Below are 26,009 nucleotides of genomic sequence, written 5' to 3' on the forward strand. Positions count from 1 at the left end.
TATATCGTATAATGCTTTCAGCTTTTGGAATTGCCTCTCAATGAACTGTATCAGATTTTTGATGTGTGTCCCCCCCCCCCCGCCAGTATTAATGTAGTCATTTCTAATTTCATGGTTTCTAACAAGAAAATCTGATATTATTACCTCTTCATGTATTTTTCTGTTTAAGCAATGTAACCTTTCAACTAAGTATCTCTCTTTTAATCAAGTATGACTCCACAGTTATTTTCCTTAAGCCCAGTTATCATCTGATACTGACTGATTCACCCACCTGCCAAAAAGAATTAATCAACATATTAACTTCTGCTACAATAAAGAGAAAATTTTCAATTCTTCAAAATACTTTTATATAATCTTTCAGACTATTTATAATCTATTTTAACACAGTCATTTTCATTCCCACAGTATATTATTATACTGTCAAGTTGAAATTTAGGATTTTTTTTTGCAGAACACATTCACTGTTGCTTGTATTAATCGCTGTGAAGGGATTACTCCAGATGCTAACTGGTCATGGAGTCACGGAAGGATGTGCTGAAGTGGATTAAAGTCTTAAACCCAATTTGTGAAACCACACTGAATGCATTACCATCCAAACTAAGATCTTAAAGTGCAGAGGTTCTTGGGCTGCAGCAAACAATGAAAAGTCAAAAATGGAAAGGTGTTCAGCTGTAATGAATCACCACACAAGATGAAAAAAGTAGGAACACCCACCGGATTTCATTATTTGATGGAAAAAAAAAGAAAAACCATCCTCCGCTTTACAGTGGAGGACAGTCAGACGTGGGAAAGGGTCCAGGAGAAAGGAGCAGGTTTCCTCTGCAGTTACTGGTCTTAAACCCACGAACTTCTACCCTTAATTCTAAGATGTCACCTCGCCAAGACAAGCCCTTTAAACTAATTAACTCCCCTTTTTCTGACAACTAGATACACTTGCTCACTGCAGAAGACACAGATGAGCAAAGAGATAAAAAGCAAAGCAGCTCAGCATCCAGGGAGAGCTGCTCTGTTCACTTTAGAAAGCCTTCTGGAGATTCACACACCGTACGATGCACCCATTTTAAGTGTATAATTAAGTATTTTAAGATATATGTACTGGGCTCTACATCACCATCGCCACAGTCTAATGTTAGAACATTCCATTACCCCAGAAAGAAACCCACTAGCAGTCACTTCCCATTTCTTCCCACCACACATGCCCCGCTCCTCGGTCCTGGGCAACCACTGACTTGCTTCCTGTCTCTCTGAATCTGCTTAGTCCAGACCTCTCATATAGCAGGCGGAGTTATAATATGGGGTCTTTTCTGACTGATGTCTTTCACTTAGCTCAGTGTTTCCCAGGCTCTTCCAAATTGTAGCATGTATCAGTACTTAGTTTTTTATTGATGAATAATATTCCACTGTAAGGATAGGCCACATTTTATTTATCCATTTATAATGGACACTGGTTTCCACGTTCTGTTGGAAATACCGCTTCTATGAATATTCTTGTGCAAGTTTTTGTTTGAACACCTGTTGTCGAGTCTCTTGGCGTCCAGGAGTGGGATTTCTGGGTTACGCGGTGACTCTTTGCTTAACATTTTGAGGAACTGCCAGATGATTTTCCAGAATGGTGTGCCCCACTGTACACTCCCATCGGCGATGTGGGAAGGTTCCAGTTTCTCCATAGAACACTTGTTATTATTTTCTTTTTAATACACTTTTGGCCCCAGTGTGTGGCATGTGGGATCCTAGTTCTTCCACCAGGGATCAAACCTGCGATCCCTGCATTGGGAGTGTGGAGTTTTAGCCACAGGCCCCAGGATCATGTCAGTTTAATTCTTAGACCACCCAGAGGACTTAGAAGGGTAGAGAAAATTTTCTTCATCCTCAACAACAGCTCAGTACCAGTCTGATTTTTCTAACCATCTAGTGGCATCTTCGTAAGTTCAAGTTTTAGGATGAAATTTTAGATTTGTAATACAGACCTAGTTTTAAGTAGGCACCTCATTTGGTGTCCCAGAAACTTCACTGTCAAGAATTATGTAATTCTGTGAATATACCTGTGCCAGGAGTTTGGGCAGAAGAAGTAATAAAGATCAGTGAGACCATCAACTCTATGATGTGTTCAAGATTGGTAGGAAAATGGTTCTAAAATTATTAACAATAAAATATTTTTCATGCTGTTGTGCATATTAAATTCATCTCTATAGAAGCTCTAATATTTCTGCCCTTTTCTGTGGTTGGGATAAAGCAACTTGGGTGTCGATCATGGCTGCTTTCTTCCACCCTCCCTGTCCAGTCAACCAGAGAGAGCTAGCAACTCGGCTTTCTCTCTATTTCTCTTTGGCCGTGCCCTGCAGCGTGCAGAAGCTTAGTTCCCCAGCCAGGAATGGAACCCAGGAATCGATCCCTGGGTTGGGAGCTCGGAGTCTTAACCACTGGACCACCAGGGCAGTCCCTCCATGCATCCTGATTCCACCCACTGCTCTGTGCCCCACGGCCACTACCTGAGCACAGGCCACCGTCTTCTCCTGCCTGAATTACCGCCTCAGCTTCCTCCCTCAGTTCCCCACCCCCCATCTTCTCCCCACCCCACAGCAGGAGCGGGAAATAAACTATTGCTGTGTTGTTGTCAAGTGCCATGGAGACTTGGGGTCACTTGTTACTGCAGCGTAACTCGGCCCAAGCAGACGACACCTAACTTCTTTCAGCTGCTTGGATGTGCTGTACTCTCACTTCGGGCCTGTCCCTTCCTTTCCCGGTTTGAACTGTCCCAACTTCTCCTGGTCTTCGGATCTCAGTTTAGATGCCGTTTTCTCTGCAAGGCCTTCTCCTTCTCCCCAGACTGGTTTGTGTGTCCCTCTTACACACTCCTGGGACAGTCTGTACTTCCCCCATCACAGCACTGAGTACGTGATTGTCCCCCTCGTCTACTGCAAGGCAGACACTATGACTTCCTCGTCCACCATCAGATGCCCAGGCTGGCCATGAGGTAGATGCCATAAATCCCTTGCATGAGTGAATCAAGCTGTAGAACCTGAAGACTTTATCACACTACTTCTCAGGGGAAGTCACTGAAGGCAGAAAGTGGTTGAGTCCAAGTTGTGGTCTGATTCATCATGATGACACAAACGCAGGGAAATATGCACGGCTGCCAAATGCTTCCCTGTCTTCACCTTGATGTAAGTTCTATGGGTTTTCCAAACCTCCCACATGAAAAGAGTGAGGAGTAGCTATAAACAGTAGGAGTGAGACCGAAGCTCCTCAGCAGGAGAGAACGACAGGCACCCTTGTTCTGGTACGTGTCTCAACAGTGCACGAGAATGCCGCACGGCTCGGCTCACATTCTTGAAGCATTTCCGGTTCTCAGACAAGCTCTGGGCATGGCTGTGCAGCGTGTGCGCATTCCACAGCTCCGGTCTAACCGAGTCACCCTGGATCTTTTCCTGTCCCTCCCTGCCATAAAGCATAATGCGTAACAGCCCTGCGTGCATCATGCCCTCTGATTCCCTTGTGAATCAGGTAAGGCTTTCCAGGGCCCCACAGTTAAAAGAGCGCCCCAGAGCCATGCTGGTGCAGACTCAGAAAGAGGAGTCCAAGTTTAGGTTAATTAGACTGTGCTCTGGTGACACCAGAGAGGAAATCTGAATCTGACCTCTTTATCGAAGAGTGTATGGTGTGGGAGAGCCACATGTGAGACTCGAGTGGTCCTGAGGTGAACTTTTTAACCCTGAGATGAAGAACTTCGTGTTAAAATACTGGGCTTCCTCTACCATGCCTGACTCACATGCAGAAATGGTTTAACTCACCAGGCTGCACATTAAGAATGAAGCAATCCACATGTAAAGATTGACTTGTTTTTAGAAAAGAAAAAACAAGAAAAAGACTGACTACTTTTCCAAAAGTCATGGTAAGAACAGGCATGTCTGTGGCAAGGGTCCAAAGCGTCTATGAGGAAACGGGTGAGGGTTGGGCAGGGCTATGCAACACGCATTAGCTTCAACTATCTGAGGTTTACAAGGGACTGCTGTGCTGAGAATGTTTGAAATGATGGTTAGAGCCAGGTCCCATGAGTGGAATTGAAAGGGGCATGGTTTTAGACTCAACGTAAAGATCAGGTAGTGCTAATGGTAAAGAACCCGCCTGCCAGTGCAAGAGATGCAGGTTCAATTCCTGGGTCGGGAAGATCCCCTGGAGGAGGGCATGACAACCCATTCCAGTATTCTTGCCTGGAGCATCCCATGGACTGAGGAGCCTGGTGGGTTGTAGTCCATGGGGTCGCAACAGCGTCAGACACAGCTGAGCGACAAAACAACTGAGAATTAAACATGATAATGTTTGTAAAGTGCTTTGCATAATGCTGGCTTCAGAGTCTAATTAAACGGTAAGTATAATCAAGCAGAGATTGCCAACGAAGAACTGGACTTCCTTGTAAGGAAGGAGTTCACTGCCTCTAAAAGTACTTTAGAGTCAACTGGCCGTGTGCTGTAGAGTAGTTCCTCCTACCTGGGCATGGAGAGTGGCGGGGACCAAGCCTGGACTCCGGTGAATGCATCCAGATCTAAGACTCGAACACACAGCAGTGCTGAAACTGCTTCATACATACGGATTCTAAAGTAAAACGGCTCCCAAATACAAAATACTAAAACTGCTGGAATTACAGAGAAAAATGGACAAATTCATCATTTGATGAGTGACTGTTTGATCTACTTTATTATGTATTAATGGATGAGAGCATATTGATGAGGCAAATCTGAACACGAGTGTTAGTAAAAATGTAGAAAATCTGAGCTACCAAGCTTGATTTACTTGATATACATCACTGCACCTATCTACCTACTGGTGAGATCAACACTCTCCTTTGGCTTAGAATATTTCTAGAAACTGACCACGGACTACCTAACAGGGCGAGTCTCAAGGATCCTTGATTCCATCCATAGTGTAACAAATAAATACATAAAGTACATAAATACATTTTGAATTAAAATGTCTTTAAATAACTGATGGTTTAAAGAAGAGATAGTAATGAATACTAAAAAATAACAGAACTGAGTAAAAACATTGTGTATCGAAATTTGTGGGATGCAGAAAAAGTAGTAATTTGAGGAAAACTTATAACCTTACATGCTTATATTAGAAAAACAGAAAGATTAAAGATGCATATACTAAATTCATTTAACTGAAAAACAGAATAATCTGAAGACAGTAGTAAGAGACAGAGAAATTACATATATTAGTGAAACAGAAAACAAATTTGCAATATGTATTAACAAGGTCAAAAGATGATTCTTGAAAAGCATATAATGAAACAAACTTTCTAGTGAGATCTAGTAGGAAAAAAATGAAAGATCAAGTTAGTATCAATGAAAAAGAGACATAATATTATATATAAAACATTTTTAAAAGATAAAATGAAAAGCTTTTTAAAAGTAAAAATGAAACAGTTGAAAAGAACATTAAAAAAATATAACTTAGAAAAACTGACTCAAGAATTCCTAAGAAATGTCGAATAGATCTATGACTATTAAAAACAATAAATCTAAAGTTAAAAATCTTCCACTCATACAAAGAAACTCTACACCCAGAGAATTTTATACGGAGTTCCGCCAAACTTTGAGGAGACAGGTAATTTCAGAACTGTATACATTATTCCAGAGCAAAAAGGAGGGAAAAAAAGGAAATATTCCCCAACTTAATTCTTCGGTGGCTGTAAAACCAGGAATAGTGTAATAAAGGAAAATTATAAATCAATCTTACTTATAAACATAGAAGTCCTAAATAAGATATCAGCTAAAAGATAATATATGTATTATGGCCAAATTAGGTTTATCGCAGGAATGGAAAGATATTTAACATTGGAAAAACCTATAAATATAATTCTTAATACTGACAGATAAGGGGGCAGTGTTTTTGCTGACTTCAATAGATTAAGAGAGAAAACAAACCATGTGATAAAATCTAATACTCACTCATGAGGAAATTTTTAGCAAATTCAGAATGAAAGAGAACTTCCTTAAGTTGGTAAAGGGTATTTGAAAAAGTCTGCAAAGTACATGATTCCTAACAGGGAAACATGTGAATTAAGGTATTTTAAAACCAGGAACTAGACAAGAATGTCTGCTATCATCACAAACATTCAACTCTGTACTGGAGACTGTAGCCACCATGATAAGGTAAGAGAAAGAAAAGCAAATGAAAAACAAAGCTGTCATCACTTAACTTGGGACCCTCTACCTCCTGTACAGCACAGGGAACTCTGTTCAATGTCATGGGGCAGCCTGGACAGGAGCGAGGTTTGAGGGAGAATGGATATGTGTACACGCATGGCTGCATTCCTGTGCCATCTGCCTGAAACTATCACATTGTTAACATTGTATTGGGCTATACTCCAACACAAAATAAAAAGTTAAAAAAAAAGTGACCCTCTAAATAGAAAACTCTGCTTATTTAACATATGCAGAGTGTATCATGTGGAATGCAGGGATGAATCACAAGCTGGAATCAAGATTGGTGGGAGAAATACCAACAACCTCAGATATACAGATAATACCACTTTAAAGGCAGAAAGTGAAGAGGAACTAAAGAGGCTCTTGATGAAGGTGAAAGAGGAGAGTTGAAAGAGTGAAAGAAAAAGAGTGAAAGAAAAAGTTGGCTTAAAACTCAACATTCAAAAAACTAAGATCATGGCATCCAGTCCCATCACTTCATGGCAAATAGATGGGGAAAATGTGGAAACAGTGTCAGATTGCATTTCCTTGGGCTCCAAAATCAATGTGGATGGTGACTGCAGCCACGAAATTAAAAGACACTTGCTCCTTGGAAGAATAGCTATGACAAACCTAGACAGCATAGTAAAAAGCAGAGATATCAGTTTGTCAACCAAGATCCACATAGTCAAAGCTATGGTTTTTCCAGTAGTCGTGTATGGATGTGAGAATTACACCATAAGGAAAGCTGAGCACCAAAGAATTGATGCTTTTGAACCGTGGTGTTGGAGAAGACTCTTGAGAGCCCCTTGGACTGTAAGGAGATCAAACCACCTCAGTCCTAAAGGAAATCAACCCTGAATATTCATTGGAAGGACTGATGCTGATGCTGAAGCTGATGTGAAGAGCCGACTCTTTGGAAAAGACCCTGATGCTGGGAAAGATTGAGGGCAGGAGAAGGGGATGACAGAGGGTGAGGTAGTTGGATGGCATCACCAACTCCATGGACATGAGTCTGAGCAAACTCTGGGAGACAGTGAAGGGCAGGGAAGCCTAACGTGCTACAGTCCATGGGGTCACAAAGAGTTGGAAACGACTTAGCTACTGAACAACAACATGACCATGGGAACACATTACCAATGCTTCCCTTTCAAGGAAGAGACCCATGGGAGTGAGGGGCTCTTATATGCAAACTTCATTAGCTTCATGGTCAGTCTGCCTCCAGTAACAAAATAATGAAGACAAGTGAAGTGTCCACAGAAAAATGGATAAACAGGACATAAACTACTTCACAGAATCAATATTACAGCAGCGAAAATAAATGATCTGCTTCCTTACACTTAACAACTTGGAAGAATCAGAGAAATGTTCCATGATAAAAGCAAATCCCACAAGGCTACGTGTTATCTTTATAAAGCTCAAAAAGAGAAAAATGAAACTGAGCGTTTGGGAATGCCTCCAACCATGATAAAACGACTAAGGATGGCGAAGAGAGATCAAGTTCAGGACAGTGGTGGTCGAGGGGAGAGGCAGGGGTAGGATCCGGGAGGTGCAGGCTTATGTACTCAGTACCGATAACCTCACGGACTAACGGACTTCTGTTTCGCTGGTGTGCTTTCAGACTTAGTGTGATTTCACTGCATCGGGTATCAGCCTGCAAGAGTTCAAGTCCTGGAGTTCTGCGCCCTCCTTCCTGCCCTCTACCTTTGCCCTTAATTTACTGCCAGGGGCTCGGGGACCAGCTGCAGAGAAGTGCGACCCCCGGGGACCAACCCAGCAGCGGACCGCGCGCCTGTCCTCGCCGTAGGGGGCGGGGGCGTGTGTGGAAAGGCCCAGGGTATCCACACGCAGACTAAAGCTGCTCCGTTAATTCCCATTATTCGCCGGCTGGAAGCAGATCGCAGCTCCGGGCACGCCGGGCGCCGCCCTCCCCGGCATCCCCCACCCCACCTCCCAGGGTGCGGGCTCCCCACCCCCGCTCCACTCCTGGCGCCCGGACTCTTTCCCTCCCGCCCCGCCAACCCGATGACGCGAATTCTTCCAAGATGCCCGTGCACGCCCCTCCCCGCGGAACTTGCCAGTTCCAGCGCGGCTCGGGGACTTACCGCCGGCCGGGAAGCCGCCCGGCCCCGCTCCCTCTGCAGGGCCCGCCCCTCGCTCCCGGCAGCTCCCAGCCGGGCCCCGCCCCCTCTCTCCAGGCCCCACACCTCCATCCCGGCCGCTCCCATCCTGGCCCCGCCCCTCCCTCCCGTCCGGCCGTTCCCCGCCCCCTCTCTCCAGGCCCCGCCCCTCCCGGCCGGCAGCTCCCAGCCGGGCCCCGCCCCCCGCGCTGGCCCCGCCTCCCCGCGCGCCGCGGCACCTCCCAAAACCCGGAGACGTGGATCCCGCCCTCCGCGCCGTCCCCACGCAGCAGGGTGGCCTCACGCCGCGGGCTCGTCGGCCGGAAGCCCGGCCCAGTGCCTCAGGGGGGATCCGCCCCGAGCGGGAGCGGACACTGCCGTAGTCCGCGCGGGTGAGCGTGGCCCCGGCCCCGCGGCTCCGCCCTGCCTCCCGTCCTGTTCCTCTCGTGCGGGACGCGGGCGCCGGGCCGCGGCGGCGGGCTGGGCCTTGCGTGGTCCCCTCCCCTGCGCCGCCGTCCCCGCCCCCACCCGCTTGTGGGCGGGGCCGTGACGTCACGCGCCTCTGCGTGCGTGGCCGCCGGGGGCCGACGTCGGAGGAGGGGAGCGGCGACGTCGGTGGGGGAGGGGCGGGGCGCGGGCCGGGGCCGCGCCGCCTCCGTTCCGCCTGCTGGACGGCCGTTCCGAGCTTTCCCCGCTCGCGTGCAGCCGCGCTTTCCCCACCCGCCTCCTCGACCTTTTCGGAGACTTGAGGTTGTGACTAGACCCTCACTTGCTTTTCTGTTGGAATTTTTCCGGAAAAATGGAACCTGGCAAGGATCCTAAGAATTTTGGGGGGGGGAATTGTTTCTCAGCATATTTAACAGCCCCCAAATTAGGTTAAACGCCTGTTTCCCAATTGCTGTCATTTTGCAAAACCCAGTTTCTGTTATAAATGGGAAGAGCTGTGGTTGGGAGCTTGCACGCACCGAGAAGGTGTGCGCTACGAGTCCCTCAGCCCCCCGGTGCTGAGTCCCCGGTGAGACCTGAGCTTGTAGTGCAGGTCACAACAGAACATGCGTGTGCCCCTGGGGCGGCGCTGGCCCGCCCGCTGCGCACGCCGCTGTCCGCTTGGGACCTAGTAACCTCTGGGCACGTGTTACTGGTGATGCTTGCGCTTTTGTTGTAAAGACTCCAGTTGCGAAGTAGCCCTCTTTCTTCTTGTATTTTATGTGTGAGCATGTAACAGAAAGGTCTACTCCAGAATTTCTGTGATGTCTGGTTGTGTCAGAGTGCAAGGCAGCCCACAGACAGAGGTCAGTGGTGCGAATCCGTGTGCAGCGTGGAGCCAGGAGTCTTCACCAGGGGGACTTGGAGTGTGGGAGGGAAGCCTGAGGTCAGCACTGTCGTCTGTGTTCTTTGGAGGCATAGCCCAGGGACGTGATGACTTTAGGGTACTTTACCCGTGACTTTAATGAGGGTAATATAAATCAGGGTATAATTTTCTCCGCAGAATATTGAAGGATGTTCGTACCAAGATCCCTGAAAGTCAAGCGGAACACTAACGATGACAGTGGAAGTTGTGCAGCCAAGAAAGCCAAACCCGAGGCAGAAGACCGGGGGCTGGATGCAGGCAGGGATGGTCCCGCTGATGCCTCGGGTACCAAAGGGGCTGCCGCAGCGGCCCATCAGGGCACCCAGCTGCACCCTGTCCCCGGGCCTCTTGGCCCGGTGCCCGAAGGGACTCTGCCCAACTCCGAGCCAGGGACACTGGCTGGCGATCTCCCCGAAGAGCCAGTGAAGTCCTTCTCCAAAACCCAGCGGCAGGCTGAGCCCGGGGAGCCGGTGTGTGTGGTGTGCGGGCGGTACGGTGAGTACGTGTGCAATGAGACGGACGAAGATGTGTGCAGCCTGGAGTGTAAAGCCAAGCACCTGCTGCAGGTGAGGGGCGCGGAAGCGGCGTCTGAGCCTAGCTGCCCCCAGAAATCGGGGTCCGAGCCGGCGGCACCGGGCCCTGCCCCCTACGTCTACGCCGAGCACGCCTTTGTCGCACATCTTCGGGAGGACCAAATTGAGAACCTCAGGCGGCAGCTGGGGATCACGGTCCGAGGCCGAGGCGTCCCCAGGCCCATCGTTGACTTTGAGCACTGCAGCTTCCCCGAGGCCCTAAACCGCAACCTGAAGGCCTCCGGCTACGAGGTCCCCACCCCCATCCAGATGCAGATGATTCCGGTGGGCCTTCTGGGCCGAGACGTGCTGGCCAGCGCGGACACCGGCTCTGGGAAGACGGCCGCCTTCCTGCTTCCGGTCATCGTGCGAGCACTGTCCCAGGTGAGTTAGAGCTCACCTCTGTGCACCGAGACAGGTGAGGGATTTACCCAGCGTCAGCCTCAAGCTCCTTAGAAAACTGGAACGGAACTGAAGACCTAAACCGTTAGCAACTGGGAGTCAATTGTATTATGTTGAACCAATGTCTTCATTGAAGGTCTGAAAAAAGGAAATCACTTCCAACGTGTATTGTTTTTAACTAATTTTCTGTTTAAGGAACATGCATGCTTTGGCTTTGGGGGCAGTCCTGCTGACCAGGTGAGCTGTGGTTTTGGTGTGTCTAGCCTCCTTTGAGTTTGTGTCTTGAAAAACCTGATATCAAAGTCAGAACACTATTGTGGAGTTTCAACATATATCATTAAGTGTGATCTCTGTTTCATCTTAAAAATGATACCACCTTGCCTTTCTTGCTAGTTTATAAGCTTTCCCGCACATAGTGAGATTAGAAGACACTCGCAGTGATTATTCACCAAGTAGTAGATTAGTTTGTGAGGTTTGAAGTTTGGCAAGAGGGAAAGGAGTGAGAAATACAGGGGAAGGAAGAAGAGAGAAAGGGAATTTCAGAAAAGCAAACCATAGTAGAAGATAATGTGAGAAAAAAATAAAAGGAAGGACTAGATGGCCAAGATACAGATGAAACTCAACCCAGAACTTTGGGTTGGCCAGAAAGTTTGAGTTTTTCTGTAACATCTTAAGGAAAAACACAGATGAATTTTTTGGCCAACCCGATAGAATATTTGTACACTATAAGGTTTCTGGACAAAGAAAGAAGTGAATCTACAAGGCACTAAGGGGAAACCAGTAGGCGAAGCCGGGCCTGACCCGGCTCTTGATGGAGACCAGCAGGTCTCTCTTCTGTGGAGGAGGATGGCCCGAGATCACAACAGTCCAGCTGACAAGGAGCCAGGCATCCATGTTCCTGCCTTGGTTATCGCAGGCGCCTCTCCCTGGCCCCCGTTTTGATGTTTCTTTGAACACCCGTGTTCCGCGAGAGATGGGTGTAGTTTATGAGGGCTTTGGAGGAGAACTTTGCAGGGAGCAGGAGGCATTGGACTGATGGGGTCTCTTTCCGAGGGGAGGTGCTCCTGGGATTGCCTCGCAGCCTGGAGTCCACTGCTGGCAGTTCATCGTGGGTGTGTTTCCATCTCTGCAGAGCAAAACGCCGTCGGGGCTCGTCCTCACGCCCACGCGGGAGCTGGCCATCCAGATCGAGCGGCAGGCCAAGGAGCTGATGAGCGGCCTGCCCCACCTGAGGACCGCGCTCCTAGTGGGGGGCCTGCCCGCGCCCCCGCAGCGGCACCGCCTGCGCCAGCGCATTCAGGTGGGTCCGCTGGGCAGCATGCCTTTGCACAGGACCGAAACAGTGCAGGAATTAAGGTTTTTCTCCCCAGGAGGAGCTTTAGAGTGTGGCTTTAGGTAGCCTTGAAACTCCTGTTCCGTGAGCTTTAATTTTCAGGGTGGCCGTGTGTGGTAAAGGACAGGAGCACAGTTGACCGCTGTCCGGTGGTCTCACATCCTTTTATCTCCTTCAGTCCCTGAACTTGCTCTTGGAGGTGGGTGGGCGTATCCCCTCTCTCCCAGTTGAGAAGATGCATCTCTGAAAGATGGGCTTCATCTCAGGATCGTGGCTGGTACACATCAGAGAGTGATTCCTGCGAACAAGGACATCATCCTTCACGGTCACAGTCCGGTGATAGACGCTGGAAACGCCCGCCGCCTGGGTGGACTGCATCAGGCGTGAACGTTGCTGTCAGCCCCCCCGGCCCAGGTTTCCACGGCCGTCCCGTCAGCTTCTTTTCAGCAGGTTCAGTTATTCGTTGCGCGTAGCTGTCGTGCCTTTCTCAGCATCTTCAGTTTGGAACCTGTCGTTGCTTTTTTTCTTCTGATCTTGACATTTTTAAGGATTACAAGGCCTTTGAAGAACAGCCCTCAGCTGATGAGGTTGATGTTTCGTGTCTTGGAGCATCACGGGAGAGGTGCCGTGTTGTTCTCATTACCTCCTTTCACGTGGCACACAGCTTTAGTTTGTCCTTTTCACTGATGCTTTCATCTGTTGAGCAGTCAAGTTTGTACCTTTCATATTGAGTAAGTGTTTTAGGGGGAGTACTTTCAGTTGGTAAAGTTTTTGAGCTTCACCAGACTCCCCACTTATTTATGTTTTTATGTGGACTGATGGTTCCTTTTTATTTATAGGATTATTTGGGTGACTCACGGAGGCACCCTCAAGTCGGTTGCTGTGTCCTTTGATCATATCCCTGTCCTCGTTTGAGTCCTTTCTTACTCTTCTGTCCGAAAAAGATGGCCTGTCCTGAGCTCCTCCTCTCCTCCTCTGCCCTGAGCTCTCCATGGAGCCCTGGCTCCTCTGTGTCGAGAGCAGCGTCCAGAAGCCGAGGCCTGGGCTCCACTTGGGCCCCTGGCTCTCGGGCTGTCGTTGCGCTGGGACCTCGAGACCACGAGTGATAGTTCAGTTCTCATTCGTCGCGAGACTCGTTTTCCGCTTTGTGTTTCCATGTTGATGGCTCTGACCGTGAGAAACCTGCCGCCCTTATCCGCTGTGTGTCATTCCTCTGCCGGGCCCTCCTGAGTGTCACCAGCCACACCCCCTGCAGCAGTGCCTTCCTCCCTGGACGCTGCCCGGCCTCACCACCTGCCCATCCGGCTTCCTCCTCCCTGCTCACCCCGGGTCAGGCCTCGTGGACACACACCCTCTGGAAGGAAAAGTAACAACTGTCTGTCTGCTCAGCAAAGCTCTTTGAAGAGTAAGGACGAGACGAAGACCTACTCAGATAAACAAAACTGGGAAGGTTTTGCCAGTGGACCGTCTGCAGGAACTTGCAGAGGAAGCCGTCCTGCAGATGAAGATTCCAGAGAGGAAGGCGTGGGGCAGAATGAAGCTGGTGCAGAGGCAGCAGTGGGCGTGTGGGCAAAGCTAAACGGACACAGGCTGACGGTCAGTGACCAGGAGCAAGCGTGGTATTTAGAAAACAGGGTGGACACCATCCAGCGGCAGCGCATAGTGCAGGCGAGATGGGATCGCGGTAAAGCATCGCCCTCCACGCTTCGAGAACAAGCTACAAGTGTCCATTAACTTTATGTTAACTTACACATGTACTGGCGTTCTAGGGGAAGCACTCAAAGGATGAAAAAAAAAGTCGATAACTTCCAAACCATTGGAGGGGAAAAAGGAAGACAAGGAGTGAGTCACGTCAACATAATTAAAATCGACTTGATGTTTGTGGGCTTGTGAAGGACACACAAGCCAAGCTAAGCCCTGTGCTCTGGGGTTACAGACCTTTTATCACCCGCAGTGGGGTTGGCACTGGGCGGCATGGACTGTAAAAGTGGGTACCGCCGAGCGTGTGAGGTTGTTTGCGGCTCCACCAGGGCCATCCCGGCCCGCCTCCTTTAATCCTCACAGTGGCTGTAGGCGTTCGCATCTCGGGATGGGTGGGAGAACAGACTCACGCCATCATTAAATGCCGGAGCCACCACCCCTGCGGAAGTTTGACTGAAGAGCCCCTACTTTTCTTTATATGTATTCTTAGCTCTTATTTGTTTATGCGGCTATGCTGGGCGTTACTTGTGACCCATGGGCTCCTGAGTCGTAGTGTGTGGACTCTTAATTCACCGTGTGGGATCTGGCTCCCTGACCACGGATCGAACTTGGGGTCCCTGCGTTGGCAGCGCAGAGTCTCAGCCTCAGACTGTCAGGGAACTCCCGAAAGCCCCTACGTGGACCCCAACATCAGCCAAGGCCTGAGTGACCTTAGAATTCACTGTCCCTAGCCTCATAATTTGAAAGTGAAGTGGCAGGGCCAGAGAGGGCAAGGAGGGTGCCCTGGTTCATGGAGCCAGATCGGGGTCAGCATGTCTGAGGTCCCCCCAGTCTGGCCCCTGCCTCAGACACGTGTTCCGCCCTCTGCCGTCACCTCGCTGCCCCGCAGCCTCACTGCCATGACGCCCTCCCCTCTCCCTGGCCCTGCCAGCGTGCTCATGCCCGCTGCTCCCGTGGGTGTCAGCTTGTGTCTGAGCAGGGGCCGGTACAGCCCTCCGTTTGCAGCCTGTCCTGATCACGTGAGCACGTTTGTTCCGTGTCTCCCTTTGTGTTACAGCTTTGATGAGGGGCTAAGTCTGATTCACTCATCGTTGAGTTCTGAGTACTTGCCCAGTCTGTGGCATGCCTCAGCCACTCAGTAAGTGTAGAATGAAGGAGTAAATGAATAAACGGATGTCATCTGACTCTCTAATTTGCCTTTTCTCTCTTATTCAGGTTATCATAGCAACTCCTGGGCGACTTCTGGATATAATAAAGCAGAGATCTGTAGAACTCGGCAGTATAAAAATTGTAGTAGTGGATGAAGTAAGTGGTGGTGTTTAAAAACGTAATTTTATAGAAGTTATGAAAAGCACATTATAGTTATATAATTGTATTGTGTATTCAAGCAGTTCCTCCCCCAAAGGAAAACAATTTAGGGATTTTTTTTTGTAATTGGCGGTAGTGGTTCTTAAGCTAGTTCTTGTATCACTTCAGTTCAGTTGCTCAGTCGTGTCTGACTCTTTTCGACCCCGTGGACTGCAGCACGCCAGGCTTTCCTGTCCATCGCCAGCTCTCGGAGTTCTTGTATAGACTGCAGCTAAACTGAAATTAAACCACAGCTGTCTTTTCTTAATTGGGCTTTCTCATAAACTGATTAGGTATACTATATTCTCAGTGATAAGTTTTTTAAACATGCTGGCTATCATTCATCTACAAAAAAAAAAGGATTGGTACAAGTCATGATTAGCAGGAATTTTGGAAGTAACTAATGATGCTTAGTAGGAGGAGCTTTTTAGATTTTTTTCTATGTGAGTTAAACGTGTTGTTTGATATTCCACAGTGTGGACAAGCGTGAGAACACAAAACCGCATGCCAGCCAGAGGGGCAGGGCCGCCTGCCTGCGTGCTCGTCCACTGGCAGCGACAGGGCAGAGCCCTGGGGTTCCCCAGCGGTGATCAGAGATGTGGGGTGCTGGGTGCTGACCGGGGGCAGCAGCCTGCCTGCCTCCGTGGCCCCAGTCATTAGCGGCCGGACAGCAGATGTAGGTTTGGAGCCAGAGTCCCTGGTCTACGCCCCAGCTCCTCAGCACTGGGGGGCCCTGTGTCACGCGCCCCAGGTTTTACGTCTATACGACAGGGCGTGCTAGTGCCCGTCTCCCTAGAGTCCTCCCCTGAAACGCGCCTGGCGTCTAGGGACTGCCCGGCGAACAGGGACTGTCAGCCCCTCTTAGTGACGAGTGAAGGCTCGCTGAGTGGGTGGGTGAACGTTTCGCCCTGGGACCCTCAGGAGTGAGGTCTGGAGGCAGAGGAAGTCAGATTGTCTGGGAGCGAGGGCGTCCATGCAGGGGACACCAGCGACGGCTCCCAGAAGACGCCAGATTCGGTCTTAATTCGGGGACGCCCATGTCCACCTCTTCCTTGATCTGCGCCCCCCGCCTAGTCTGGACCCGACTCTGTCTCCCCCGGGGGCTCTGCCACTTTTAGAGTAGCCTTGTGTTCATTGTGAGTGGTTCTAGTATTCAGAACACCTTAAATTTAGGTAGTGCTTTTAATTCCAAGAGCTTTTAAAAGTACATTTTCCCACACTTTTCACTCCGTTAGCATCCCTTCAGGGTATGTAGGAAATAGACTCGTAAGTGGAAGCTGAGGTGTAGAAAGAATAAGATTTTCCCAAGTTCTGGGTGATGATGGTTTCCAAAAAACGCAGTGTAGGTGGGAACCGGCCATGAATATTCTGCATGTGTGGCTGTGTGTGTAAATGAGACAGAACTTTCATGAAACAACGCTTAGCCTTGCAACATGTGATTTTCCTATTCCTATATTTTTTATTCTATTTTATGGCTTTGAAAAAGTGCTATTCATGCTCCATTCTACAGTTTGAATAGCAGTTGTGTTCTGTGAGTAATCCATGTATTAAATGCAGTAAAGACAAGTTGGAAATAGGAAAAACACCCATATTCTCATTGAAATGACCGAATATAACCGTGGAGATTGTATTTTATTCTCATTGAAATGACCAAATATAACCGTGGAGATTGTATTTCTTTTTCATTTCCTCCTAGCCTTGAGAATTTAGGCTTTATTCTGTAGACATTGGGAAACTTTAAAGGATTCTAAGCCTGCATGTATTATAATCAGGCTCGTATTCTCAACGTGGAGAGTAGCCTTTAAGCAAGAAGGCTGGTTCCCAGGCATTGGGGGTGGGGTTGTTGAGCCGGGGTGGTGGCCGTAGGGAGGGGAGGAGATGGACGATAAGGGAGGTGGTGTGGTTGTCAGGTCAGGGGTGATGGGTGAGTTAATTTTTTATACTTTGTTTACCAGATTTTCTGCAGTGCACTTGTTAGTATTTTTTTTTTAAATAATGGTAATAATTGCATCTTACAGAGTCAGATGAAGACTAATGATTGGCTGTAGAATTTGGCACCTGGGGAGTGATGGGTGATGCAGAGGAGCTGGTGAGGGGGGGGAGGTGAGCCCTGGACTGGACAGTGTGGGGAGGTGGAGGGAAGGTGATGGGGGGGCGGGGGAGGGCTGGGCAACCCCTCCAGGAAGCTGAGGCGAGAAGAGAAATGGAAGGCATCAGTTTCTCGTGGTCCTATTTTTTCTGAACCAGGAGAAGCAAGGCCGTCCGCTGAGATGAGGAGCGGGGGGATGTTTGCACCTTCCCTGCAGGTGCGTTTCCTCTCTGTCTCACAGTTAATAGACGCACCGAGAAGGACCCTGCTGGTGCTTTATATGGGCTCCCAGGTGGCGCAGTGGTAAAGAATCCGCCTGCCAGTGCAGGAGAGCAAGAGACAAGTTCGATCCCTGGGTCAGGAAAATCCCCTGGAGTAGGAAATGGCAACCCCCTCTAGTATTCTTGCCTGGGATATCCCAGGACAGAGGAGTCTGCCAGGCTGCAGTCCGTCCGTAGGGTCGCAAGAGGCAGACACAACTGAGTGCACACACACACTTTATGTACTTTAACTCATTAATTCTCATCACAGCCGTGGGAGGTAGTTACTATTGTAATTTCACTTGTAAGAGGAAACACTGCGCTTAAAGCTGTTAATTAATCTGCCTGAGATCATGCAGAGCCAGGATCAAACCCAGACCATCACGATCACTTCCGATTTCTTAAAGGTTACAGAGTGAGCGATAGTGAAACAAGTCGTCAAGCTTCAGCCTAACAGCAAATTCAGTTCAGTCCAGTCCAGTCACTCAGTCATGTCCGACTCTTTGCGACCCCATGAACCGCAGCACACCAGGCCTCCCTGTCCATCACCAGCTCCCAGAGTCCACCCAAACCCATGTGCATCGAGTCGGTGATGCCATCCAGCCATCTCATCCTCTGTCGTCCCCTTCTTCTCCTGCCCTCAATCCTTCCCAGCATCAGGGTCTTTTCCAATGAGTCAGCTCTTCACATCAGGTGGCCAAGTATTGGAGTTTCAGCTTCAGCATCAGTCCTTCCAATGAACACCCAGGACTGATTTCCTTTAGGATGGACTGGTTGGATCTCCTTGCTGTCCAAGGGACTCTCAAGAGTCTTCTCCAACACCACAGTTCAAAGGCATCAATTCTTCGGCGCTCAGCTTTCTTCACAGTCCAACTCTCACATCCATACATGACCACTGGAAAAACCATAGCCTTGACTAGACGGACCTTTGTTGGCAAAGTAATGTCTCTGCTTTTTAATATGCTGTCTAGGTTGGTCATAACTTTCCTTCCAAGGAGTAAGCGTCTTTTAATTTCATGGCTGCAATCACCATCTGCAGTGAACACGAAAATGATTAAATATCTTATTTTCCAAGGTTATATTTGAAAACCAGGATAGCTTTAATCTTTTTTGTTATTTTAAAATTAAAAACTTAAATTTTTTTTTCTATTTTTTCAGCAGTACATTCATTGTTTTTGAAAAACCAGCAATGCAGAGGTATACACAGAAGTGAAAGCCTCCAAATTAAATGTTTTAATTTATTTAAAATCATATTTTATTATAAACATATGTTCATGGTTAAAAAAAAAGTCAAACTTTGCAAAAAAAAAAAGGTGTAAAATGAAGAATTAAATTGTACCCCTAACCCCAGCTTTGGCTTCCCTGATAACTCAGATGGTAAAGAATCTGCCTGCCATGTGGGAGACCTGGGTTCAGTCCCTGGGTTGAGAAGATCCCCTGGAGAAGGGAAAGGCTACCCACTCCAGTATTCTGGCCTGGAGAATCCCATGGACCGTATAGAGGTTCGCGAAGAGTCGGACACGACTGAGTCACTTTCACTTTCACAACCCCAGCTCATAAATCTTTTCCCCAGAGTTAGCAGTTAAGTTTCCTGAGTATATATACAAATGGGCTCAGGTTATACAGTGTTCTGTTTGTATTTTCCTTCTAGCAGTGATTCATTATCATTTAATAAAGAGCTCTCTGGTCATTTTTCATGGTAGCATAGCATTGTATTGTATGGATTTACCATAATTTATTTCCCAAATCCTCTACCGATGTATATCTAAGGTCTGTGCCTTTTTTGGCCACTACTAATAATGCCATAATACAATCTTTGTAGGGACTTCTCTGGTGGTCGAGTGGTTGGGAGTCTGCCTTCCAGTTCAGGGGACGCAGGTTCCATCCCTGGTCAGGGAACTAAGATCCCACCTGCTGAGGGAGTTGTGCCCGCGTGTCTCAACTAGAGAGCCCAAGGGTCACAATTAAAACCTGATGCAGCCAAAAATAGAATAAATAAATTTTAGAAATCTTTGTATATCACTGTAAACATAGTTATACAAGTGTGATATAAATGTGTGTTTTCCCCAGTTAATCCTATGTCTTTTGACATTGTGGTGTATTTTTCCACGTAAAGAGTTTTTAATTTTTTATGTTCTTAACTGTGTCTTAACTGTGTTTTCTTCCAGGGTGCTCTGGGTTTCCATGTTAGACTAACTTGCAGTGACTTTATTCCAGGCTGACACCATGTTAAAGATGGGCTTTCAGCAGCAAGTGCTTGACGTCCTGGAGCACCTGCCTCATGACTGTCAGACCGTCCTGGCGTCAGCTACGATCCCGGCCAGCATAGAGCAGCTCGCCAGCCAGCTCCTGCGCGACCCCGTGACCATCACCGCCGGGGAGAGGAACGTGCCCTGCCCCAGCGTGCGCCAGATTGTCCTGTGGGTGGAAGAGCCAGCCAAAAAGAAAAAACTGTTTGACATCTTGAACGTGAGTGGGACAGCAGTTAGTCCCGCGCTGTGCATGGTCTTGGCACCCTTCACAGGTCTGGAGACGGTGCTGTTGAGACGTGGCTCTGGGGGCACCTGCTCTGGGAATTTCATCATAAATTGCTTTGCTTCCTTCAGAATTCTCTGGGGTTCAAATACATTTTTATGAAAACATGCAGTGTAGACACAAGGTTAGTTTTCTGCTTCATAGAACAGTATTTAAAGATCAAGGTTATTCCCAGGCTGTCCAGGGGTTAAGACTCGTCACTCCCAATGCGGGGGACCTGAGTTTGGGCCTGGCTGGGGAACTAGGATCCCACATGCCGCACTTATTTGCTTAAAAAAAAAAAAAAAACCTTAAAGACAAGTTCTTTTTGGCTGTTCTGTCCTTGAGAAATAGGATTTTTGACAGTAAGCTTAAGTGAGCTTAAGTGAGTTGTGTGTACTAGCCTATTACGTAAAGACACAGTGTTAAATATGGTTTGTACTGACTTAGGAAAAGTATTGGAAATTGTAAATCGCAGTTTAAGTTGTAAAACTGTTTTTGTAATGTTAACATGGTGATGGAGAAATCTGAAGGATATACACTGTTTGGCTTCTGTTTGTGCATATTTAAAGAAGGCACTCATTTGAACAGAATGTACTTCCCTTCCTGACAGCGTTGATAAGCCTATTGATAACTAGTTTATACTAGTGCTTTCAGAAAAGCATCCCACTGTAAATTATAGGAATAGTTTTCAATATGTGTTGTTGCTGTTTCAGGATAAGAAACTCTTTAAGCCCCCAGTGTTGGTTTTCGTGGACTGCAAGCTAGGAGCAGATCTGTTGAGCGAGGCCGTTCGGAAAATCACGGGTCTGAAAAGCACCTCTGTACACTCGGACAAGTCACAGACGGAAAGGAAGAACGTGCTGCAGGTGACGCCCAGCGTTCTCCTCTGTTCTCTTGCCTATAAATCTGTTTTGCCTCATTTTCAAGAGATACCATATTATCAGCTGTTTTTTATTTTTATTTACTTACTAAAATTTTTTTCCAGCTGTTTTTAAAGCTGATCTTTTTTTAATGACTGAGAACTTCAGGCAAGCAGTGGTGTGAAGTTAATTGTCCCTCTTGCTCAGGCTTCTGTGTTTTGGGAGCAATAAACCTGTTCCCTTGGGATTGTCTACTAAACAGATTAATCATTCAGAATCTGCCGTTTGTGAAATCAGGTCACTTTGAACTGGGGCGGAGAGTAGTTCTTTTGGAAAAGGTTTGCCTGAATCAGATAATAGAAAAAATTTGAGGTGGGGGTCAGAAGGAATGGCAGCTACCTACATTACCTAAGTATACTAAGACCTTTACTTCCTGCAGAGATGGTGCAGCCGCAGTATTGAAGGTGTTGAGAAAGAAAGGGCCATCTGAATGACAGAAAACCATTCAAGATAAGCTCTGCATGATGAGTTTTGTTGCTGTTTTGTAAAGGGGCTACTCAAAGGAGACTATGACGTTGTGGTGAGCACAGGGGTCCTGGGAAGAGGCCTGGACTTGGTCAGTGTCAAGCTGGTTGTCAATTTCGACATGCCCTCCAGCATGGACGAGTACGTGCATCAGGTAAAGAGTTTTCTCACCACCACCGTTTTGCTCATGAAGTTTTTAAAAAATTGTTTATTTTTGGCTGTGCTGGGTCTTCGTTGCTGTTCGGGCCGCTCTCTGGCTGTGGGGAGCGGGGGCCGCTCTCTGGCTGTGGGGAGCTGGAGCTGAGTGGGGACTGCCCTCTAGTTGCAGCGGGCAGGCTCCTTGTCGCAGCGGCTTCTCTCGTTGCGGAGCCCAGGCTCAGAACACAGACAGGCTCAGTAGTTCTGAGCGCAGGGGGCGCAGGGGGTTAGCTGCCCCATGGCATGTGGAATCTTCCTGGAGCGGGGATCGAACCTGTGTTTCCTGCGTTGGCAGCAGATTCTTTACCACTGAACCACCACGGAAGACCCTCCTCGTGAATTTTCTTATGCAAGGCATTGTCGATATAGTGGTAAGTTTTTTTTTTCAAACAGGATATAAAACTGCATTTATTTTTGCTTTTAAAATATATGTGTATAAGGACTTCCCTAGTGGTCTAGTAATTAAGACTCCATGCTTCCACTGTAGGGGACTCCGGTTTGATCCCTGCCTGGTTTGGGGAGTTAAGATCCCACATGCCTTACGGTATGGCCAAAAGGTAAAAAATAGATAAACAAATGTATATAAACTAAATATGTCTTTTCAGAAGAGCTATGTGGATGCCTGGAATGGATTAAAAATTAGCTGGGGGCCCCCCTGGTGGCTCAGTGGTTAAGAATCTGCCTGCCAATGCAGGAGACAGGGTTTGATCCCTGGTGCAGGGAGGTCCCACATACCTTGGAGCGATAAAGCCTGTGCACCGCTGCTTTTGAGCCTGTGCTCTGGAGCCCGGGAGCTGCAGCTGCTGAGCCCTGGTGCCCTAGAGCCTGTGCTCACGACAGGAGAAACCATCGCCACGAGAAGCCTTCACACCGCAACTCGAGTAGCCCCTGCTCGCCACAACTAGAGAAAAGCCTGTGCAGCAGTGAAACAAAGAAATAAAATTAAAAAAAAATTAGTTGGAAATAACAACCTGAAATGTTTGTTAGAAAAATTTAAGCGGTTAGCTTTTGGTTTAGTTTTATTTTCTTTGTATTTTTTAAAATACAGTTTTCTTCAGTAAGCATGTTAGATGGCCTTTATAACGAGAAAAAGAGGGCTTTATTTAAAAGGTTGTTTTAAGTTGCTGCATCTGGCCAAAGCAGAATCGATCTGTTGAAGTATTTGTGTCTTCTGTCACCCCTCCATGTCCTTGTTTGCCCTAGACCTTCCCCTCTCGGGGTTCTGGTCCCTCCCTTTGCTGCAGAGATAAGTGCCTCTCCTCTTTCCGGCAGGAACAGAGCCTCTCTCAGCGCTGTGTTATCTCACTGACCGCTGCCTTCTTCCTTCCCGGCATCACTTACAGCCTCTTGGAGTGAAGTCTTTCGCTGCTGTTCTTAGAATCACCTCTGAATGTCACATTGACGGGGCTCACCCACTGAAATGCCCATAGTGCTTTTACTGCGCCGTCGCTTTATTTTTCCAGAGACTTAATCATCTGGCCATCTGCCCACCCTCGCTCCCTCCCGCCCTGTCTCTCTTTTTTCTTCACACCACGTCATTTCCCTGTGCCTCGGAGGCTTGGTTATTCCACAGGGCTGACTGTTCAAATGACTGAAGCTTATTTTCTTCCAGACTTTCAGCTTGATAATTTTGGATGGAAATCTGTCTGGAATATTAAAATACTCAAGAAGCTTCTTAAATGAAGTGTGCTGGTTGTAACTACGTACTCACCTTTCCCTTGTCCAGGTCAGCCCCATGGCTGGTATCGTGGGCACCACTGTGATACTGTGTGTGTGTGTGTGTGTCATGGGAACCGCTGTGATACTGTGTGTGTGTCTGTGTGTTTGTGTGTGTGTCTGTGTGTTTGTGTGTCTGTGTTTGTGTGTGTGTTTGTGTGTGTGATGGGCACCGCTGTGATACTGTGTGTGTGTGTTTGTGTGTGTGTGTGTGTGTGTCTGTGTGTGTTTGTGTTTTCAGACTCTCTTCCCTTGCAGGTTATTACAGAACATTGAGGAGCAGTCTCTGCGCTATACTTGTTTTCCTGTTTTATGTTCGTTAGTGTGTATCTGTTAATCCTAGTCTGCTAATTTATCCCTCATCCCACCCCCCTTCTCCTTTAGTAACCACACGCTCGTTTTCTGTTAGTCTCTTTCTGTTTTGGACTTAAATCCATCGGTATCTTTTTTAGGTTCCACGTATGAGTGATGTCCGACGGTCTCTGTCTCTGTCTGGCTCTCTTCACTCACTGTGATCCTTTCTGGCTGGGTCCATGTTGTCACAGATGGCATGGCTCATTCTTTTTTGTGGCTGAGTAGTATTCCATGAGCCTTCCCGGTGGCTCAGTGGTAAAGAATCTACCTGCCAATGCAAGAGATGTGGGTTCGATCTCTGGGTCGGGAAGATCCCCTGGAGGAGGGTATGGCTACCCATTCCAGTATTCTTGCCTAGAGAATCCCATGGACAGAGGTGGCTGGCGGGTACAGTCCGTGGGGTCGCAGAGAGTCAGATACGCCTTGAGTGACTAAACAATAACATGTACATGTACCACACCTTCTTCATCCAGTCGTCTGTCGGCACCTTCCTTTTTTATTCAATAAATCTTAGACGTCTTGCCTCATCAATGCTCATCCCAGGTGCCTTTAATAAGTGTTAATATGTACTGAGTGCTCAGCCTAAGGCCAGGCACTAAGCTCTTTAAAGGTTTTTCTTGTTGAATCTGGCTCGGTCTGTTTTTGTGGTTGCGTGGGAATGTATTACATGGATGACCTGTCATTTATTTAATGAATCCCTCACTGCTGGATGACCAGATGTTTCCAGTGTGTCGTTGTTAACCACCCAGGCACATAGCTGCCAGGGCCTCTCCTGCAAATATATCTGTAAGAGAAATTCCTAGTGGGAGGAACAATCAATTCATTTAAATAATCTGAATATACTTTAAGTTTTGCATTTTCAGTTAAGGAGCAGAAATTGACCAGGATTGTGTATTTCCCTCCCTTTTGAAGATTTTCTCAGTATATTTGGAGACATGTCGGTTTTGTTCCTTATCATAGGTCTCCACAAATTTGTATTTAATTCTGTCAAAATGAGAAATAACTTAATGCAAAAATGGATTTGCTTCAATCTCAGACTTCAGGGCATCTTAGTACTATGAAGAAGGTAGTCCTTTCACCCTTAATGTAGTAGCTTCTGAAAAGTTTTTTACCATAACTCACTCGCAGTAAGAAACGTCTTTGTGTCCTTATCTCCTGCATGTATATACAAACACACACATGCGCACACACACATAACTGAAACCCAAGTTTCACAGCCAGTACCCTTACTGTTTTTATTTTCTTATTTTCTATTTGGGCTGTGCTAATGGCAGCCCCCTAAATTGATGTCACATGTATATTGAGAGGACCAACTCGGCAAATGCCATCTGGACAAATATTCATCTTAGTGAAGCTTCTTTAAATACTAGTCCTCATTTTCTTTCAAGGGACGTGAGGATTTCGTGTGAGCATTTTGAAAACGTCCTTTGCATTTCATTTCAGGTTGGAAGAGTGGGGCGATTAGGTCAGCATGGAACAGCGATCACTTTCATCAATAACAACTCGAAAAGACTCTTCTGGGACATTGCGAAACGCGTGAAACCCACAGGGTCCCTGCTCCCCCCGCAGCTGTTAAATTCCCCTTACCTTCACGACCAGAAGAGGAAGGAGCAGCAGAAAGACAGACAGACGCAGAACGATCTGGTTACGGGGGCCAATCTTATGGACATTATTAGAAAGCACGATAGAAGTAATGCTCAGAAGTGATTTGTTATACCACCTTGAATCATTTTTATTGTGTATTGTCAGTGAAACTTCTGTACATTATTACTGTGTGGGTAGATAAATGTGACATGTACATGAAACAAAATTAACGTGATGTAAAAAGTTTTAATAATTAAGTTTATATAGCCATATTGTATTTATTTACCTTTTTAATTTTCATAAATTAAAAATAACATTAGAAAGTGAATTACGAAGTAAAAATTTCTTTTCTCTAGAAAACAGTCCTTTTTATTTTCAATCAGTATTGCTCCTCCCTATCATCAGGAGCAGAAACCTGCGTGGCCTGACTCAGATGGTGATTCTTCTGTTTCATATCCACCGTGCGCATCATGTTGGCACTTGGATTATTGCTGAATTGATGAATATTAGGAAAAAGTAAATGACAAAAAAATGGAAAAAATGGTCAGCACTCCTACAAAGAAATGTAAAATATCTGTTTTCTCTCTCAGTTTTCCTTTCGGCTGGGTAAACAAACTTTTATTTAATGTGGGCTGCTTACCAAAATGGGCTTCCCAGGTGGTGGTAGTGGTAAAGAACCTGCCTGCCAATCCAGGAGACATAAGAGACACGGGTTGGATCCCTGGGTTGGAAAGATCCCCTGGAGGAGGAAAAGGCAACCCACTCCAGTATTCTTGCCTGGAGAATTCACGGACCGAGGTCTGCAGTCCATGGGGGTCACAAAGAGTAGGACATGACTGGAGGGACTTGGCAGGCATGCACACTTATTGAAATAATGAGTTATGTGAACGCT

The 26,009-nt window shown here is 47.3% G+C and overlaps 1 protein-coding gene and 1 long non-coding RNA gene across 8 annotated transcripts in view; one reads left to right on the forward strand and one right to left on the reverse strand.

Moving 5' to 3' along the window:
- Positions 1–8,419, reverse strand: part of LOC145506718 (uncharacterized) — a 35,792-nt gene extending 27,373 nt beyond the window's left edge. Inside the window, exon 1 of one of the 3 annotated variants that reach the window (XR_014054206.1) lies at positions 8,294–8,381. This is a non-coding gene — a long non-coding RNA (uncharacterized LOC145506718). Of the gene's footprint in view, positions 1–144; positions 2,280–8,293 lie in introns of those variants that run through there. The other 2 variants (XR_014054207.1, XR_014054208.1) reach the window with 2 other exon arrangements.
- Positions 8,420–8,562: 143 nt separating this feature from the next.
- Positions 8,563–25,477, forward strand: DDX59 (DEAD-box helicase 59). Of its 5 annotated transcripts, none has more exons than XR_014054204.1 (8): positions 8,563–8,700; positions 9,798–10,615; positions 11,766–11,933; positions 14,883–14,972; positions 19,581–19,832; positions 20,594–20,746; positions 21,291–21,834; positions 24,977–25,477. XR_014054204.1 is itself a non-coding variant. In XM_081491990.1 (8 exons), the coding sequence occupies exons 2-8, from the start codon at positions 9,809–9,811 to the stop codon at positions 25,238–25,240; spliced, it is 1,863 nt and encodes a 620-aa protein (XP_081348116.1). In that variant the 5' UTR covers positions 8,563–9,058; positions 9,798–9,808; the 3' UTR covers positions 25,241–25,477. The 5 variants fall into 5 exon arrangements, 4 of the variants coding, with proteins under 4 accessions (XP_081348116.1, XP_081348115.1, XP_081348118.1 ...); XM_081491990.1 differs by having other exon boundaries at positions 8,563–9,058; positions 21,291–21,419; XM_081491989.1 differs by having other exon boundaries at positions 21,291–21,419.
- The last annotated feature ends 532 nt before the right edge of the window (positions 25,478–26,009 follow it).

This window comes from Giraffa tippelskirchi, chromosome 5 (genome assembly GCF_054371585.1).
Source record: "Giraffa tippelskirchi isolate mGirTip1 chromosome 5, T2T-mGirTip1v1.2.pri, whole genome shotgun sequence".
Lineage (NCBI taxonomy): Eukaryota > Metazoa > Chordata > Mammalia > Artiodactyla > Giraffidae > Giraffa > Giraffa tippelskirchi.

Excerpts from the sequence above, each read along its gene's own strand:
- DDX59 (XM_081491990.1), top strand. The coding sequence starts at position 9,809 with ATGTTCGTACCAAGATCCCTGAAAGTCAAGCGGAACACTAACGATGAC. Across the intron at positions 11,934-14,882 it reads GCCTGCGCCAGCGCATTCAG|GTTATCATAGCAACTCCTGG; the intron begins GTGGGTCCGCTG and ends TCTCTTATTCAG. Across the intron at positions 14,973-19,580 it reads AAATTGTAGTAGTGGATGAA|GCTGACACCATGTTAAAGAT; the intron begins GTAAGTGGTGGT and ends ACTTTATTCCAG.